General features: G+C 36.9%; 1 protein-coding gene across 1 annotated transcript in view; it reads right to left on the bottom strand.

Annotated features, from left to right (window-relative positions):
• Window positions 1-18661, bottom strand: part of LOC131692824 (calcium uniporter protein, mitochondrial) — a 447576-nt gene that overhangs the window by 48431 nt on the left and 380484 nt on the right. Inside the window, exon 3 of the mRNA XM_058980113.1 lies at window positions 6432-6660. Within this exon, the coding sequence (XP_058836096.1) occupies window positions 6432-6660 (229 nt within the window). The remainder of the gene's footprint in view (window positions 1-6431; window positions 6661-18661) is intronic.

The raw sequence follows: 18661 nt of genomic DNA, 5'->3' as shown, positions 1-18661 counted from the left end.
GCAATAACTTCAGTTATAGAGCTGATCCTTGCAACTGTTAATGCTCAAATGAAAGACAATAGTCACATTTATTAACCTTAGGGATGATCCATAAATGACGTAGCATTTTTGAGTGATTTTTAACACCCCCCTCCCCCATCGTAGCATTTCGTCACAAACCTCTAAATACCCCCTGGTAATTACGTAGTCCCCCTTGTCACCGCAAAATTAAAAAAAATAAACGATGTTAGTTATTCCCCTTTAAAAAAGCTACGTAGGATGACATGACCCCCTACCCCCCTGTCGTCACACATCATCACAAAATACAAAACTCCCCTCTCCCCCATACAATGCTACGTCATTTATGGATGATCCCTTACTTGTTTTTGCGAGCAAATCTTGCCTCAATCAAAAGTTATAGCTGTTTACAAACGTCCACAAACAACATGGGCCTCGTAGCTTTCAACAGAAATGGCTTGACGAATCCAGGTGAATTGCCTCGTGCATGTATATTTGCGAATAGTGCTTTTGACGCATATCTTATATCCGACCTCTCAACTCGCGATATTTGTGCTGTCCCAGTCCAAATGAATGTTGATCATATAAATAGGAGATAAGTTTATTGTTCGGCATATTTGCCGCATAATGAACCATCACCTTTTGATGAAAGGGTTGTATCATACTGTGCTAAAAATCGGCAGAGATGCAAATGCCCATTGTACAATTTTGAATAGGTCAGATATCAATTTGAGAGGCACTGAATTGATGGAATACATAAGCACTATAAATCTGTATATACTCAACGTAGAAAATCGCCCAACATTTGCACGGTCTGACAGGGAAGAGTTGTTAGATATAACTTTCTGCTCTGACAGTATTACGCATGAGTTGGCAAACTGGCTCGTATCCAACGAGCTCCAACCGTCGTTATCTAATCACAAGTACATCATCTTTGATCATTTGAACGTCTCACTAGCTATCGGCACTTATCGTAGTACCAAATCTATGAACTGGGACCTCTACGAAGAGGACTTGGCGATTGGATTTGACGGGTATCACCAACAATTAAAGCTCAAAGTCTCGAGTCTTAACGAGACTAGTAGAATAAATAAGTTACATTCGAAATAGAAAGACTTTCATGTCAGTTTGTTTAGATCTGCTAGTGATTCGTCTGATGATTTAGTAGTACTCAATCATCTTCATAACACACTTTCTAGGCAGTACGGAGCCATCACTGACGACTGTTCGTGAGTTCTCTTCAGGTAGCTCAAATATTTGTGTACTTGCTCGTAGAATTGTGACAACCGATTCGATCAAATGGACTATTGAAAGTTTTGCTCCGTATAAGTAGTTCCCAGGAAAAGGTGGAATCATTCCAGTTCTATCTCAAAGAGGATATGAACCCTTCAAGCATATTTTGAAAAATCTTTTTTCTTGTAATCTTGCCACTACAGTCTTGACTGCGTTACTGACTTCCTTCTTCCTCAAATCAATAACAAGTTTAATTGACCACTACATTCGGTATGTTGGCTCGATTCTTACAATGCAACATGCATATTAACTAGGGAAGTCGATGTATTCCTTGTTTTGACGTGAGTCTTGTTTTTTTTCTTTTATCAAGAATTTTTAGGAACGTGTCCACTGGAAAACAGACACAGAAAGAATGACCGGAACGGTGAGAATGAAGAAACGGTGAAAATTCACTTTTTTATTGGAAACACTGAGAAAAGATATTTCCTCAAGCAGGAATCGAACCGGCGATCTTTCAGTCTGTAGTTGGGTGCATTAACCACACCGTCATCGAGGAACTGTGATCATGCCATCACATACTCCCGACAGTGCTCAGGCTTGAGATATTATCATCACTGTGTGCCTCCTTAGCCAGCTCAGTCGCTGCCAGACTTCAACATGCTCCTCCACAGCTCTACCAACTGCCAAAGTCTGGCGGCGACTGAGCCAACTAAGGAGGCAAACAATGATAATAATATCTCAAGCCTGAGCGCAGTCCACTGCACCTAAAAATAGATAGAGAGATTTAACTCTATCGAGGAGAGGGAGAGGTAACGATCTGCTTATAGAAGATATTGGGGGTCGATGGGTCAATTAGTAGGTGTTTGAGGCTGTGGCGGTGATCACAACACTATCGGAAATAGGTGATGGCATCATCACAGTTCTTCGATAGCGGAGTGGTTAACGCACCCAACTAGAGACTGGAAGATCGTAGGTTCGATTCCTGCTTGAAAACGTATTTTTTCTCAGTGTTTCCAATAAAAAGGTGAATTTTCATCGCTTCTTCATTCTCACCATTTCGGTCATTCTTTCTCTGTCTGTTTTTCAGTGGACACGTTCCTAAAAAGGAAGTCTACTGCCGCCCTTTTTTGCAAAAACAATCAAGCTTGGGAGTTTTTATTGACATTGAAAGGGCTTTTGACTACGTGTCATTCGAATACATTTTGGAGGCAGCACAAGGTCATAGAGTACCTCTATTTAGCATAACTGGATACACGCAATGCTTAGCAACCGACATCTGTGCTCATCGTTAAGATATATAATGATTAACGGTATAAGCATTAAGACTATTGCGCATAAATGACACGACTCCATGCGTTAGCTTAACTGAACCGTGAATTCTAATATTTACAATGCCCAAATAAAAATAAATAAATAAATATAATTTATGGTAATGTTTCTATTCTCACCATACCCATTTGAAGCCATGGGTTAGAGCAGCGTCTTTGTTCAACGCATTTGCTCAAATGGTAGGAAGATAATTAGGGCACTAGATTCGAGTTTTCAGGTCGCTCAAACATGAACATTTTATCACTTTCAAACCATTTAAGTTATTATAATGATTCTTAAGAGCGAAGCAAAGATGTCGTTGCCGATTTATACGTATTCCATCGATTGCACTAGTTTACAAATTTTGGGGTAATTACGTTAGGCTAAGAACAAATATGTTCTCTAAATCAACTTGGCGTCACGAAACACGAAAAACTATTTGGATTATTTTTTCTGTAAAGAAAGCGTTTTCGAGATTCTTTTGAAAAACGTGTTTTGGATACTCTTTGCTGTTATTTGTCAATATCTCGTATAAACATTCGATCGACGTCACGGACTTTCAGTTCGAAAGGTAATGATCTGTCTTTTACAAAAATGTGCAGTATGTGTATATCAATATAAATTCATTAAGGTTTCAAGCGACCAAAGTTAAACAAGAATAATTTTCGTCAATTTTTCAAAAAAAAAATTCATTTCGACTTAGGTCGTCACATATTATATATTTATGGGAAGGGAATACTAATATTATTTTATTGGTTGTATTGAAAGGATGATTTTCTCACGAGATATTGATCAATAACTAAAAGACAAAAAACGTCTTTTTAAAAAATCTCGCTTCTTTGAAAAAATAATAAATATTGTGTTCGCGCTCAGCAAGCTAAAATTAGCTTAGACAATACTTTTTCTCGCAACTTAATTTGTAGGCCGAGTAATTCATGCAATAATGAGGCGCACTCCCTAATAGTGCCAAAATAGTACCCCAATTATATTTTCATCGAATCTTGGGTACTTCGTACTTGTACCTGTTACTTCGTTTAAAAATCGGGTCACGATCGTGTATCCATGTTTTTGTAATTTTTTTTCATGGTTTTATGGGCAGTTAATTTGGAAGTAGTAGGCGCATCACAATGGTCGTACACGCTGTGCGTAGATTCTGTTGTTCCAAAATTCAGCAGCACCTCCAGTTCTTTGTGATTTAGTTGATGATAGCCGTATGTTGCGTTTGCTTGCAGCTAATGTTGTTTCGTTAGAGGTTTTGTACATGGCTTTCAGAAGTGCGTCTTCTTGTTACAGAACTGGCACGTACGGGTCTGTCCTTCATATGTTCACCGCGTGATTTGAGATTTGGTAACGCCTTCTATTTCGAATTTAAAGTTCAGCTAAGAAGGAATAAGTTTCGTCACTCGCATTTTTACGACACGAATGCCGTTGGGAATACCTGAGAAAAAAATTCTCCAGTTTTCAAACATAACGGATTCCACTTCTTCGTAACTTATTGTAAGTACGCAGGGATAGATCGTGCAGAGGTACATCAATCTTATCATCGTCTATATAAACGGGTACCTTGATTCTAACATTGTCATGCTCAACGACGTAGTGCATGTTGTTTTTCATAGCAAAACTTTCCACCATGGCTAAAGTATTAAATGTTATCTTCACAGTATTACGAGTGTGGTGGAACCGGATGACGACGACTTCCGTAAGTCTAAGCTGTATTTGCATGAATGCTTCACACCAACACCAACGCAAATCAAGTGGTATTTAAAACAGATGGCTACTGCATTGTACCGAAGATTGATCAAATTTTGTCGATGAATTTATAAAATAGTGTAAAAAAATTGAAATTATTGCTCGTAGAAACGTCTACGCCCTTTTGAAAAATTGCCCTTGTATTAGAATACTGCAATTACCAGAGAAAATCATGGAGATTCATAAACCGAACACAAATGTAAAGTTTCGTTCGCATCGACGATGGTCATATTTTGCGAACTGCCGGTTTCTCATGGAATCCCTCTTTTCGGTATTCGAGGAACACTCAATAGATGGACTGTGACGATTTGCATTCAGTAATTCGGGAACTCAGTCGTCTCAAAATTTAAAAAAAAAATCGTATTACGACTGGAATATCCTATGCTATGTTTATCCTAAGTGGAATGCATGCTTCTCCTTAGTGAATAACTAAGCTAAGCTTGCCAAACCAATTAGTTTACATTGGCTTAAAATGAACTTCTTTTCGTGCGGAACATCACGCTTGACTAGGGATTTGCTCAGAAACATAAATTGTGTCTCCATTTTTTGGAGCTAGCGTCAATTCGGCGCTAGCATAGTCCTGTCACTAAGTTAATGTCGGATTCTGATGAGACGAAGTCTCTCCCAAATACCATGATTAATTTGGAATTTACTGGCCATGGTCGCATATTTATCCGATTTTCTATGGGATTTCCTATCTTTATTGGATTGATTTGCGATCATAGGCAGTTTACCACTTGCAAATATCTTTGCGAAAACTTGGAGACGGACTGATTCCATTATGTAAAAAGTGAATTAAATTAAAACAAGCAGATTTGCAAGTGGTAAGTTCCAGCACAGAAAAAAATATTTTGTAATTTTAAGTTTATTTTCATGCACATATTTGGAGCATGAATATAAATGTAAAATAAGGTTCCACCACAAATACACACGACTTGTTGTGCTTTCTTCAACGAATTTTATTATAATTTTACACGTGGATTGAAAATTACAGTTTCTTTAAACGGAAAACAAATGCACTTCAATGTATTTTTACTCGAATATTGCTGAAAAATGTGTGACATGTAATATTACACGAATGAAAGTGTAAAATTGTACACTTTTTGATGCTCCAATTGAGTGCATTGATTTTAACGTAATTTTCAATCAAAATTTTGATTCAATCTTTGTATGTTTACATTCGTATTAATTTACATGTCGTTTAAATTTCATTATTTTTTGGTGTGAGAATAAATACGGATTTTGGGACCACTTTTACGCTGGATGTGGCCCAAAGGACTAAATGAAATTGGTTGAAACTTTGCTTGTAAAATTTCATGCATCTCTGTAGAAGTTGATGCAATTTCCACTGAACTATATTCAGATCAAAATAATTTGTAGATCCTGAAGTCACGTTTTTGTACAAATCATCATAATTCACAATTGAAACAGCGTATCAATTTGGCTCATTTTATATTAATTTATTTAGTATCATAGTATGTACGTTTGGTTTTGTTCATTATATCACAGAAAAACAATTTCCAACTTCCCGATTTAAGTTTTCAGAATACTCTGCTGTGCAGTTTACTAACGCTGTAATCACTTAAGCTTCCTTTACGACCTTTTAAAAGACTAGACATTGACCACATTGTTTACCTTTACCAACAACCGAAGCTTTCACGAGGCATGCATAAATTATACCGATAGTAGTGGGCAATCCAAAAGGCCAAAACTAATCCGAACAGCTTGAACTTATTCCACCCCACGTTCGTCGGCTCTTAGCATGAGCATGGAAAAATTTCAAGCAGCGGAATGAAATAAAATTTCATACATGTCACGTAGTCACACTACTTGGTAAACGAACCTCCTCTAGTTCCATAAATTCCATAGGAAGCAAGGCTCAGAAATTTTAGCTTTCGTTCTGCCGGCTTTGCCGGATAGTTGGCAGACCACCAAAAAACTAATTCTAATCGAAAGAAAAGCGAAGGTAGAAATGGGTCTATCGATCGATACAAAGTTCTGCTAGCGAAAGAAATCGTTTATTTCGTTTTCCGTCTTAGTTGAATTTTATGTATGACCCCCACACTTTGCATCGGGAAACAGTCGCAACTAGGACCTGAACAGACACGGACACAGGTTTTTTTTAATATCGAAAATCCACTTACCAAAACTCGTCGTCCATCAGCGACTCGATCGAACAGGAGGCCGCTATCCGGACCCCGTCCCGATTGAGTACCGCCGCCCGGTCCACTCCACGGTCCTCGAGCTTCAGCATTTCTAGGAAATTGCCGACACTGTGCGTCACGGGTCGTAACGTGAACTGGCATCGCTCGTTTCGGCTTGGCAGTGGAACGGTGATGTGCGGCAGGCCTCTCACGTACTTGACGGTCACGTCTGGAAGGATAAAGGAAAAAATTTACGCGCACGAATCAGTGGAAGGCATTTACCCGGTGCGATGGTTTCAGTTTATTTGATGAGTTCTTAGGAGTTAGTGATTAGTTCAATTGACATACTGGAATATTAGGAGGGATACGAATATTTCAGTGGAACTGATATACGGCGCTGGTTTCAGAAAGCGGTTGTCAAATATTCTAGTCGCGTTCAAAGAGGATACCTATGGCTGTATGTATCTCTGTACGGCAGTCAATATTCGATATTCTAGTAATCTTCTTCAATTTCGTTAGTTATAATTAGAATTATTCAAAGAAAAAACGGGCTTGTAGTACGGAAAAATGCTTGTGCGCTTGACTGTAAACAAACTCGCATACTACCAATAGTGTGCGAGGTGAAACTGTTAATGGAAACAGCTTTTGGAAGTGTCCCATATACAGTTTCATCATACACGTAAAGTGGTATTAATCACCTTCAAAAATATAACCTTGGCAGGGCGGTAACAAAAAAATGGGAAAAAACTAGGTAGAAAGCTTCAATGTAAAGAACAAAATGCAACACGTCGAATATGACAATTTTAATTGATTCCCATATATATGGATGATGATAACATTGAGGTATATCACAGATAACAGACGTTCAAGCTCGATTTGAATCGTGTGTAAATACCCGCTACTGAAATTCCGAATAAATTAGACGTCTGAAACACGTTTGGCAAACGTTTGCAGATGGCGCAGTGATCGATACAATGCAGTTAGAGTGCAGCTGTCAAACACGTGTAGCAAACAGTTGCGCAGATGGCAATAGTGAAACACGGATTTCCAACGTTTATCAATTTGAAAGTTTACACAGGTTTTTGAAGAAATTTTGTTCTAGCCTAAACGTCTGTTATCTGTGGGTATATCTACACGATCTAGCAATGCGCACTAAATCAAAGTAAATCACGGCCTCCGTACTACATTCCGTTATGGAATGGAACTAGGGTACCGCACTAAATCAAAGTTCGTAAAAAAACATTAGCAGAAATGTAAGAGGTATGTATCAGAACTTTTGTGCTAATCCAACGCAGATTCATTAGATTCATTAGATTCATTAGATTTATTAGATTCATTAGATTCATTAGATTCATTAGATTCATTAGATTCATTAGATTCATTAGATTCATTAGATTCATTAGATTCATTAGATTCATTAGATTCATTAGATTCATTAGATTCATTAGATTCATTAGATTCATTAGATTCATTAGATTCATTAGATTCATTAGATTCATTAGATTCATTAGATTCATTAGATTCATTAGATTCATTAGATTCATTAGATTCATTAGATTCATTAGATTCATTAGATTCATTAGATTCATTAGATTCATTAGATTCATTAGATTCATTAGATTCATTAGATTCATTAGATTCATTAGATTCATTAGATTCATTAGATTCATTAGATTCATTAGATTCATTAGATTCATTAGATTCATTAGATTCATTAGATTCATTAGATTCATTAGATTCATTAGATTCATTAGATTCATTAGATTCATTAGATTCATTAGATTCATTAGATTCATTAGATTCATTAGATTCATTAGATTCATTAGATTCATTAGATTCATTAGATTCATTAGATTCATTAGATTCATTAGATTCATTAGATTCATTAGATTCATTAGATTCATTTGATTCATTAGATTCATTAGATTCATTAAATTCATTAGATTCATTGATTCATTAGATTCATTAGATTCATTAGATTCATTAGATTCATTAGATTCATTAGATTCATTAGATTCATAAAATTCATTAGATTCATTAGATTCATTAGATTCAATAGTTTCATTAGATTCATTAGATTCATTGGATTCATTTGATTCATTTGATTCATCGGATTCTTCAACTCATTTAATTAATTTTAGTAGTTTTATTTGTAAAATTAACTCTTTTTTGAATCAAATAAATCAATTATATTTCTTCGATACGATTATTTAATTAATTTTATAACTCTCTTATTATTAATTTTCTTATTTTACCACTTGTATTATTTTATTAAAACTATAAATTTGATTAATTTTCTTAGATTTATCAAAACAGTAAAGATATGTTTTTATCATCCCCTTGGTGAATTTTGGGCTGATAAAACCGGGACATTGATAAAATCGGGACATATATTTTTCTTTCTTTTTAAGAAACCGAAGCTCTTAAAATATTCCTCTTTAGACCCTAGATATAGCCCCATAACCTTTCTTGATTATTTAGCTTAAACTTCCCTTAAGGGGGTCTGACAGTGGAAAACACAAAAAAAATTTTTTTTTCATTTTTCGGATCTCTAAGATAAGAAAAATATACTCAAGAAAGGATTTGCTTGAATTCAATTTGGTTCGTCTGCTAGAGCCTATCAAACTAGCAACTATCAATTTTCATATGAAACTGATAAAATCGAGTCAAAAAGCTAATAAAATCGAAGGCTGATACAATCGGGTCTTCACTGTATAATTTATTTTAGTCATGACAATTATCGTATTAATATATTCATATTATTCGTTTCATTCATTTTTTAATTTTTTTTTGTGTTTGTTTAATTTATTTTATTATTTTTCATTCTATCCATTTTCTGCATTTTATTTATTACTTGTTTACTCTTTTGCTTGATTTAATGCGTCAGATTCATTTGGTTCATTTCGCTTATTTGATACTGTTGATTCATTTGATCCAATTAATTCATTTAAATCATTTGATTAATTTGATCTGTTTTGTTAATTTCTTTCATTCGATTCATAGAAGACATTTCATTTTTTATTTAGTTCATTGATTTTAGTCATTTTAATTATTTATTTTATTTTATTTTATTTTATTTTATTTTATTTTATTTTATTTTATTTTATTTTATTTTATTTTATTTTATTTTATTTTATTTTATTTTATTTTATTTTATTTTATTTTATTTTATTTTATTTTATTTTATTTTATTTTATTTTATTTTATTTTATTTTATTTTATTTTATTTTATTTTATTTTATTTTATTTTATTTTATTTTATTTTATTTTATTTTATTTTATTTTATTTTATTTTATTTTATTTTATTTTATTTTATTTTATTTTATTTTATTTTATTTTATTTTATTTTATTTTATTTTATTTTATTTTATTTTATTTTATTTTATTTTATTTTATTTTATTTTATTTTATTTTATTTTATTTTATTTTATTTTATTTTATTTTATTTTATTTTATTTTATTTTATTTTATTTTATTTTATTTTATTTTATTTTATTTTATTTTATTTTATTTTATTTTATTTTATTTTATTTTATTTTATTTTATTTTATTTTATTTTATTTTATTTTATTTTATTTTATTTTATTTTATTTTATTTTATTTTATTTTATTTTATTTTATTTTATTTTATTTTATTTTATTTTATTTTATTTTATTTTATTTTATTTTATTTTATTTTATTTTATTTTATTTTATTTTATTTTATTTTATTTTATTTTATTTTATTTTATTTTATTTTATTTTATTTTATTTTATTTTATTTTATTTTATTTTATTTTATTTTATTTTATTTTATTTTATTTTATTTTATTTTATTTTATTTTATTTTATTTTATTTTATTTTATTTTATTTTATTTTATTTTATTTTATTTTATTTTATTTTATTTTATTTTATTTTATTTTATTTTATTTTATTTTAAGAACTATCCTATTGGAACTGTGGAGCTTGGTTCACGGAAGGGCTCTCTGTCAGAATCACTCACTATAATTGTAGACGAGACGGGAAATGTCATCCACTAACACAATGCTTAAGGTCAATTGTAGCGGGCACTGATTCTGATTGTGATAATGAGTGTACGGTGCAAATGTACGGGTGTATGGACCTCACGATCGCGTGGAAACGAGCGTTTATTTGTTCGCGCTTGAGAACGCGTTAATCCGATTATAGGTGCTATAGCGTTCTCTAAGTCATCAGGGGCGTTTCGGTGTTTGTGAAAACTCGGGCACAGATGTGCGTGGATGATCGCGATTTCATTCGTCTTTGTGTATCAACGCGAAGGGCTCGAGCGTTTGAATGTTGACGTGGGCGTTTGCATGTCACGTGTGCTAGAGTGTGTGTTACTTCGCGTGTATAAATTCGATTTCATAACCGTGTGGTTATTTGCATATTCGTGAATAACCGTGAATCTGATACTTAATTTTTGATGTGTTCTTTCATATTAGAGTTCTCGATGATGTCACCAAGAAACGTGTTGTCTAGTGGACATAAACGTTGTTTTCTGTGATTGGTCCAACTAAATGTATGAACTTAGGTTGGCAAGGCACAAATCTCCGATCAACATGGGGAACGTGCCAATTGAGCCAGACGCTACTGATAGGTTGGGGTAGGGACTTTCCGGAGTGACCTATTTATGATCGCGCAAACACGGGACATACTACCTCGATTAAAACCCGTTTGTAAGTATATATGTGCTCAAGGGTTCACTCAATCAACGGAGTGGTTTCAAAATTACGGGCGTAGGTGTTCGTGGATGATCGTGAAGGGGTCAAGCGATTGTATGTTAACGTGCTTGTCCCGTGTGCTACTTCGCTTGTATAAATTCGTTTTTATAGCGATGTGGTCATTTGCATATTCGCGTGTGATTTTGAATGATCGCGCGGACCACGCAACTGACTCTTAATTTTCAGTGAACGGTTCAGATGTTAGAAGAGAGTGAGTTCTCCCATATCACTAGAGTTCCCGGTTATGTCACCATGGAACGTATTGTTTAGTGTATATGAGCATTATTTTTTCCTTTCTTATTAGATTGGGCCAACTGAAGGCCTGTACCTGGGCTTCTAGGGGAAGGAATTTCCGGATGTGACGGATCGCGCGACCTACAAACGTTGGCGTTTGAGACCTAATTTCTATGTTGTGCTAAAACGTGCACTAAATCACTCGGGCGTTTTCATGATTGCGAGATGGCGAATCTAGGTGTGTGAAAGTGATCTAGAAGAATTCGAGCGAATCCATTTTAACGTGTTTTATCGCGTGAACGTTTGTATATCGTGTGTGTATGTATGAATATTCATGCGGGCCGCGAATCTGATGATGGATTTTGAGTGTACTGCTCAGATGTTTGAACTGAAGACATGGACCTAAGGTGCTAGGACTAAAGGTAGTGACTTCTGGACGTGACCGATTCGTGTTCGTATGGGGAGGAGCACGAGTAAATTGGTGCTTGAAACGGTGTTCATAAATTCGTAAATGCTAACATATTCAATTGATCCTAAACGTTTCTATGTCTGCAAGATGGCGGGCGTATGTGTGCGCAGATAATCGCGATGACATGATAACATGCGTGATCTGATATATCTTATCGCGAAGGACACGAGCCGTTCTATGTTAACATATTTAATTGCGTGGACGTGTTGATGTCGCGTATGCTAGCGTATGTATAACTTCGCGTGTTTGAATTCGTTTATATTACCAAGAAGCAAATTTGTATATTCGGATGGGTTTTTCAATGTTCTCGCGTGTCATCATTCTGATGTTTATTTTGAATATACGCTTCAGATGAAGGAAGAAAGTAACTTGTTCTATCTCACTGGATTTTCCAAATATGGCGCCTTGAGACTTGTTGTCTAGTGTATATAAGTTCCGTATTTAAGAGTGAGTGCTTCCGGACGAGTATGACCATGACCGCATAAAAATTGTTGACTGGAGCCCACCGCCAAGCTCACGGTATAACTTTAGTTACTTGTTTACATTTCCAAAATAAAAAAAAAAGTTTTAGACCCATAGAAAGAATATTTCCAAATTTATCTTGTTTAAAAAAGGAGTAAGCTTCCGGATAGTGAGTGTTTCAACGATATTCATTTAGTCGTGGTAATGTTTTTCTACCAGAGACAAATGAACCCCGAGCAAAAAATATACTTCAAAATTAAAATTTGAATTAAAGCGAAATCGGATAAATTTGGGTCATTGGGATCTTCGGAGGATTTTATTAACGTAACAAACCATTTTTTTAAATGTTTTTGGTAATTCCCAACGGGTAAATCAGATCGAAATGGTGAGTTAAGCGAAAGCAATTATGTTTTAAAAAATACCTCCTAGAGGCAAGATTCGAACGTGCAACCCTTGGGACTCCCACCCAATGCACAAACCCTTATGCTCTCAAGGAATTGGCACTTACGTAAAATACAAAAAAAAATGAATTATTTGTGTAATTCGAACGGTGGGTTTGCTCCCGTTAAGTGTGCAAGGGACCAGAAATCGACAGTCTTGATTAGCTCTATCACCCACCGAGGTATGATGGGCAAAGAACTAAAAAAAAATAGACACGAGACGATAACAAAAATCCAGGCCTTAGTATCTAGCAGGGAGTTTAAATGGATCAAAAGTGTTGGGTGGCAGCTGCGGTTGTGTGTGATCTGACTTTGTAGGCAGGGTACGATCACTGTCGCCAATTCGATAATCGTGTTTCTTTCTGGGACGTCATCATAACCCAGAGTTTGTGTATTGGGCCGGAGTCCCATAGGTTGCAAATTCGAATCTTGCTTCTGGGGGGATTTTTTCCCCGTTGGATACCACCAAAAGTCTTAAATGAGGTATTGGCACTAACAACAAAAACCAAAAAAAAAGAATGATTCATCCCACTAAAAGATATCTTTTGAGAACTATTAATTGAAGAGCGAACTATAAAAATAATCGTAATCGATACTGTATACTTCTACGATACTGATTTTTTTGTTCAAATATTGTTTTACCAGAGGGACCATGCAGCCGTGCAGTGCCCAATGTCCATGCATAAAAACACCGCAATTGCGATATTCGAATATCCACTTAGACACAGTTTGAATGTACTTTAAATTATTCCCAACGATTCGATTATAACAAACCTCGCACAACACGAGCCCTAATCTAATGATTCTTTAATACGGTTGCAACAGCTCTTCTCAAAATACTAATCACATTCTTGTTAGCTGATCGAAAAACCTAACACCAGTCGCCCGCATGCTGTTAAGACTGTTTTAAAACTAGTCGAAACTCGTCCAAATATTTCCGGACCCATTTTGCAGCAATCAATTAGTTAGATACACAAAAGTTGCTTGCAGTTGTCCTCTCTCTCCTAGCGAAGGGAAAGTACATTCCCTCTTGATGATGCTGAGGGCTGCGGTGTGTTCGGTACCATTTAGCTGGAAGCCAAGCCAAGCGACCAGCGCGTATCCTGTTGAGTTGGCGGCAGCAACCAGCCAGTGGTCAAAAGTACGAGTAGGAATTCTTATCTGTATGCTCGGATGCACCCTTGTAGCAGACATTGTACGAAGAATGTAGAGCAGAACTGTTGTTGTTATTGTTGTTACTGCTGTTGTTTATGTTGTTGGTGGTTGGTAAAGCAAAACCTTATGGGTTCCGATTTAGCACCAATAATGTCAGACGTGGTGTTGTGTTCCGATTCGAAAAACGACGTTGGATACGTTGGGTACGACGCACCCATCCTCCCATCCAGTGTAGGCGCATCAGCATCAGCAACGATGAAAGAGAGCGTAGGATGCATGTATATTGCATAGCTTCGAACGATTGAGGCCTCTTCGGCGAACGGGCGCCTTTCGAGAGCGAAAATTAGAATTTGAATTACAGACATGAACAGTTAATGATTTAATTGATACATGCAATGGTGGCTGCGGTTGATGGTGGTTTAGTTGGGTATGAAGAGATGCATGGTAGTTGGGTGGAGGTTTCGAAGCTGTGGTTTGATGGTTTGTAGCAGTGATGCCATATACAGATCTTCTAGTGAAGAATCATAGCTACAGAAATAAATTTAATTTTGTTCTCTAGGTGAAAGAATTGAGAAAAAGGGTAATGTTTTATTTAAAAAGTAAGTGGTTAAATATGCAAAGTTTTATGGAATTTTACAACACTTCCGATTAGATGTGTAAGTACATAGACATGCCGGTTTACTTTATATATCGGTTACTGGGGGATTGCCGCTGGCTGGAAACGTTTTCTTTTGAAGCCGTTCAACCGTAGGAAACAGTTTAGTTAAGTTTTCTCGTGATTGTATCTAGGGTCTTTCTACAAATCGGTGCAGATGAAGAAAAAACACATTTTTGCACTGGAGCAGTTATAATTGATGATTTTTTCGTCTTGCGCTTTCCTGCTGGTAGTAGTGTGAAGACATACACGTTTACAACGCTGTTTGCACGGCATTAAATGCAAACTCACCCGCATTGACTCATTAGCGTTCAATGCACCGGCTGGAATCTTTCAATATTCATGATAATGGTTTGATGAAAAACCGGCAAAAAATAAATTGGGTGTAGAAAGTGGAAACTGTGAAGCTGTGGAAGGATCACTTACCGATGGCTTCATTTTCAAATGCCGTTGAATTTGATACTGACGAGAGCTGGCCATCCTTTTTTTATAACTAGCACGACTTGTCTATCAGAAACATGACAAAGTTTGGTTGAAGCTTGAAAAACATTGATAGAATGACGACAAATTGGGGCTCTGAAGAAACATGACACGTAATGTATGAATCTGGATAGTTTCAGTGTGGGTCAAGCTCTATTCGCAGAGATCACTACAGCATCAAGGGATGAATTTGATCAAAGTATAATAATAATCAAATACGTGTTAAAACTCGGTCTCAGTCGAAACATTGCTAAACCCTGAAGCAAACAACACCATGAGAAGAGGCAGACAATTAACATTTATCTTAACGTGACACCGATGCTCGAAAGAAGAACAGTAAGCCAGTTATGTTTCTTCCATTCTTGCATCCTGCCGAGATAATTGATAGTGATCCTCCAGCGGACTCGTTGACCAGCTTTATCGGAAAACAGCAGAAGTGTTAACAAGCGAACAAGGGGCGAATGATGATGGCCGGTTCGACAAGGATAACGAATAATGAAGGCAGTAGTAGAATGAGCGCTTCAAATTGGTCCGCTGGGTAAAGCAGTCAGGGGAACAGGGGGTGGCTGTACTGTTGCGAAATTGTGCGCCTCTTAGCCGGGGAAGCTGAATTCGGCTGAAAAGGGATGGAAAGTTACTTTGTAGTAGGCAAGTGGTTCGTGTTTCAGCCGGGTTTTCCGTTGGGTCGGTTTAATCAGTAAAGTACGGGATGGTAAATTGAATTTGAGTTTTTCGCAACGGTTTGTTTTGTTCGTTTGAGTTTTATTGGTTTAATTTAGTTAAAGTATATTTTAAAGAAAATGTTGAAGGCATCAAGCAAACAATCGACTCTACTGTTAGAGCTTTATTTATTTATTTATCGCACGCATCAACAGGCCGCACTCGGCCCCAATGATGGAAACTTAAATTAATTACATTTAAAAAACTGCAGGAATCGCTTTCTTAAAGTTATCCGAGACAAATGAAAGTCGAACAGGTGCGACACACGATTGAAGAGGCGTTGTAGTCCCGTGATAGCGGCATTAGCTGTTTGAATAGTTCGTCGAAACGGCACTCTCAGAAGAACGTTTCCGCGTAACGTTCTGGACCTTGCTTGGATGTTGACTCGCTCTAATAAATCTGGAGAATCGATGCGTCCTGACAGAAGATCAGAGATGAATAAGGCTCTTGCAGTTTCTCTACGGTGCTGAAGGGTATCGAGCTGGATGAGTTGACACCGACTCTCGTAGCTTGGTAGACGAAAAGGATCGCGCCAAGGCAGGCGTCGAAGAGCATACCGTATAAATTTTCCTTGAACGCCTTCAATTCGATCGCTGCTGTTCATGTAATTCGGGTTCCAGACTGACGAACAATACTCCAGCGTGGAGCGCACTAAAGAGCAGTAGAGGCTTTTGAGACAATAAATGTCTGTGAAGGATTTAGCCGTACGGAAGATGAAGCCCAGGCTTCGCGATGCTTTACCAACAACATACGAAATGTGATTCTTAAATGTAAGTTTCGAATCTAACAGCACTCCAAGATCCTTAACGCAGCTCACCCGGGAAACAAGAGCTCCAGACAAGTTATATTCAAACTCAATGGGATCCTTTTTTCTGGAGAACGATATCACAGAACATTTCGCCGGATTCAGATTCATTCGGTTGTTTTCACACCATCTGCTGAAAGTGTCAAATTGCTGCTGCAAATAAAGTGCGTCCGTTCGGCTCTTAATTCTGTTGAAAATTTTCAGGTCATCTGCATACGACAACCGTGGCCCTTTCAGCTGATAGTTTACATCGTTGAAATAGAGAGTGAATATCAAAGGTCCGAGATGACTTCCTTGCGGAATTCCAGACGTTGCGGAGAATAGTTTGGAGTATGCATCACCTATGTTCACACTGAGTTGACGGCCAACGAGATAGGATTGGAACCATCGCAGGAGTGATCCACTGAAGCCAAGTTTTTCCAATTTAGCGATTGCGATATCGTGATTGATTTTGTCAAAAGCTGCAGATAAGTCAGTATATATAACATCAGTTTGTTGACTCGCATCGAACCCTTCGGACACAAAAGAGGTTAGAGATAGTAGATTCGTCGACGTCGATCGATTCGGCATGAATCCATGTTGGTCTTTAGAAATATATTCCTTACAGTGAAAAAACACTGACTCCACCACGACTAACTCAAAGAGCTTGGAAATGGCACAGAGCGCAGAAATTCCTCTATAATTGTCAATGTTCCTCTTATCACCTTTTTTGTGGACAGGAAAGATGAAAGCTGCTTTCCACAATTGAGGAAAAATCGCGGTTGTCAGTGACATTTTGAATAGTTGACAGAGTGGTTCCACCAAACCAGATATACACTTTTTCAAAAACACAGCAGGGACACCATCTGGCCCGGGAGATGACGATGCTTTAAGCTTGGATGCTGCTGATACAATATCCGAGTGCTCTACACGAATCTCATTCACTGACCGTTCGAGTTGGGCCACGCCGCTAGCTGCAACGTCAATCTGCTGCGAGGACAATGTCTCACTGACGAACACACTCGCAAATTTAGAGGCGAACAATTTGCATATGGCTTGTGAATCATGACCAGCTGCGCCATTCAAAAACATTGCAGAAGGCAAGCCGGTTTCTTTCCGCTGGTCATTGACGTATCTCCAAAACGATTTAGGATCAGACTTAAGCTTACGTTGCATTTTTCGTTGATAGTTTGAAAAACAAAAACTGTTCAGTTTTTTAAAATCGTTATTGAGCCTTACATAATAAGCTCTCAGTGACAAGGTACGGCGTTTGGTAAACTTTCGTAATGCTGCTCTTTTCGCGGTTTTTAGCTGACGTAGCTCGGCTGTCTGCCAGGGGGATTGATCACTTCGTTGATTACACTTTGGGACATGACGATCGATAAGGTAGCTCATTATATGGCAGAACGATTCAGCGGCGGAGTTCACATCATCCTTACTTAGCACAGAATCCCAGTTAATACTTTGTAAAATATTCAAAATGCTGCTATAGTCGGCCCGCTTATAATTGTAACACACGGTGGGCGCGTGGCTCGAAAACTTCATAGGCGGTACGTCCTGGAGTGTAAGATGAAGAGGCGGATGGTGGCGAACATACTTTACTAGCGGGGCGAGGGCGGTGGAAATATGCGGCGATTGATCTCTGGCATTAACGAAGCATAGATCTAAAATCCGGTCGTTCTCGTTCGTTGTGCTGTTAATCTGCAGAAGTGTAGCCGTGCTATAGCCATCCAGAAGAGTAATGCTGCCAGGATGAAAAACTGATTCGTCTGGGTCGGGTTGTAGAAATCCGTTATGAATGGAACGCCACTTTATTGTAGAAAGGTTGAAATCGCCGAGGATCATGATTTCGTCAGTGGGTTGCGCCATCGCAACAACAGAAGTCAATGATTCAGAATGAGAATCAACTAGTGCAGAGTCGCGAATTTTATCGGGAGGGAAATAAACCACACATATATATAATGTTCGATTTCCTAATTTTATCGCTGCCCATACTTGTTCGATGCTGCTCCAAGCATCATTTGTTATATGTTGAACTTTTAATCCACGACGCACAGCGAGCAAAACACCGCCTCCGGAGGATTTGTGGCTGTTGAGAGGACTCCGG

This window comes from Topomyia yanbarensis, chromosome 3 (assembly GCF_030247195.1).
Source record: "Topomyia yanbarensis strain Yona2022 chromosome 3, ASM3024719v1, whole genome shotgun sequence".
NCBI classification, from domain to species: Eukaryota; Metazoa; Arthropoda; class Insecta; order Diptera; family Culicidae; genus Topomyia; species Topomyia yanbarensis.
Note: the sequence above shows the minus strand (reverse complement) of the source record. Positions and strands in the feature narration are given on the sequence as shown.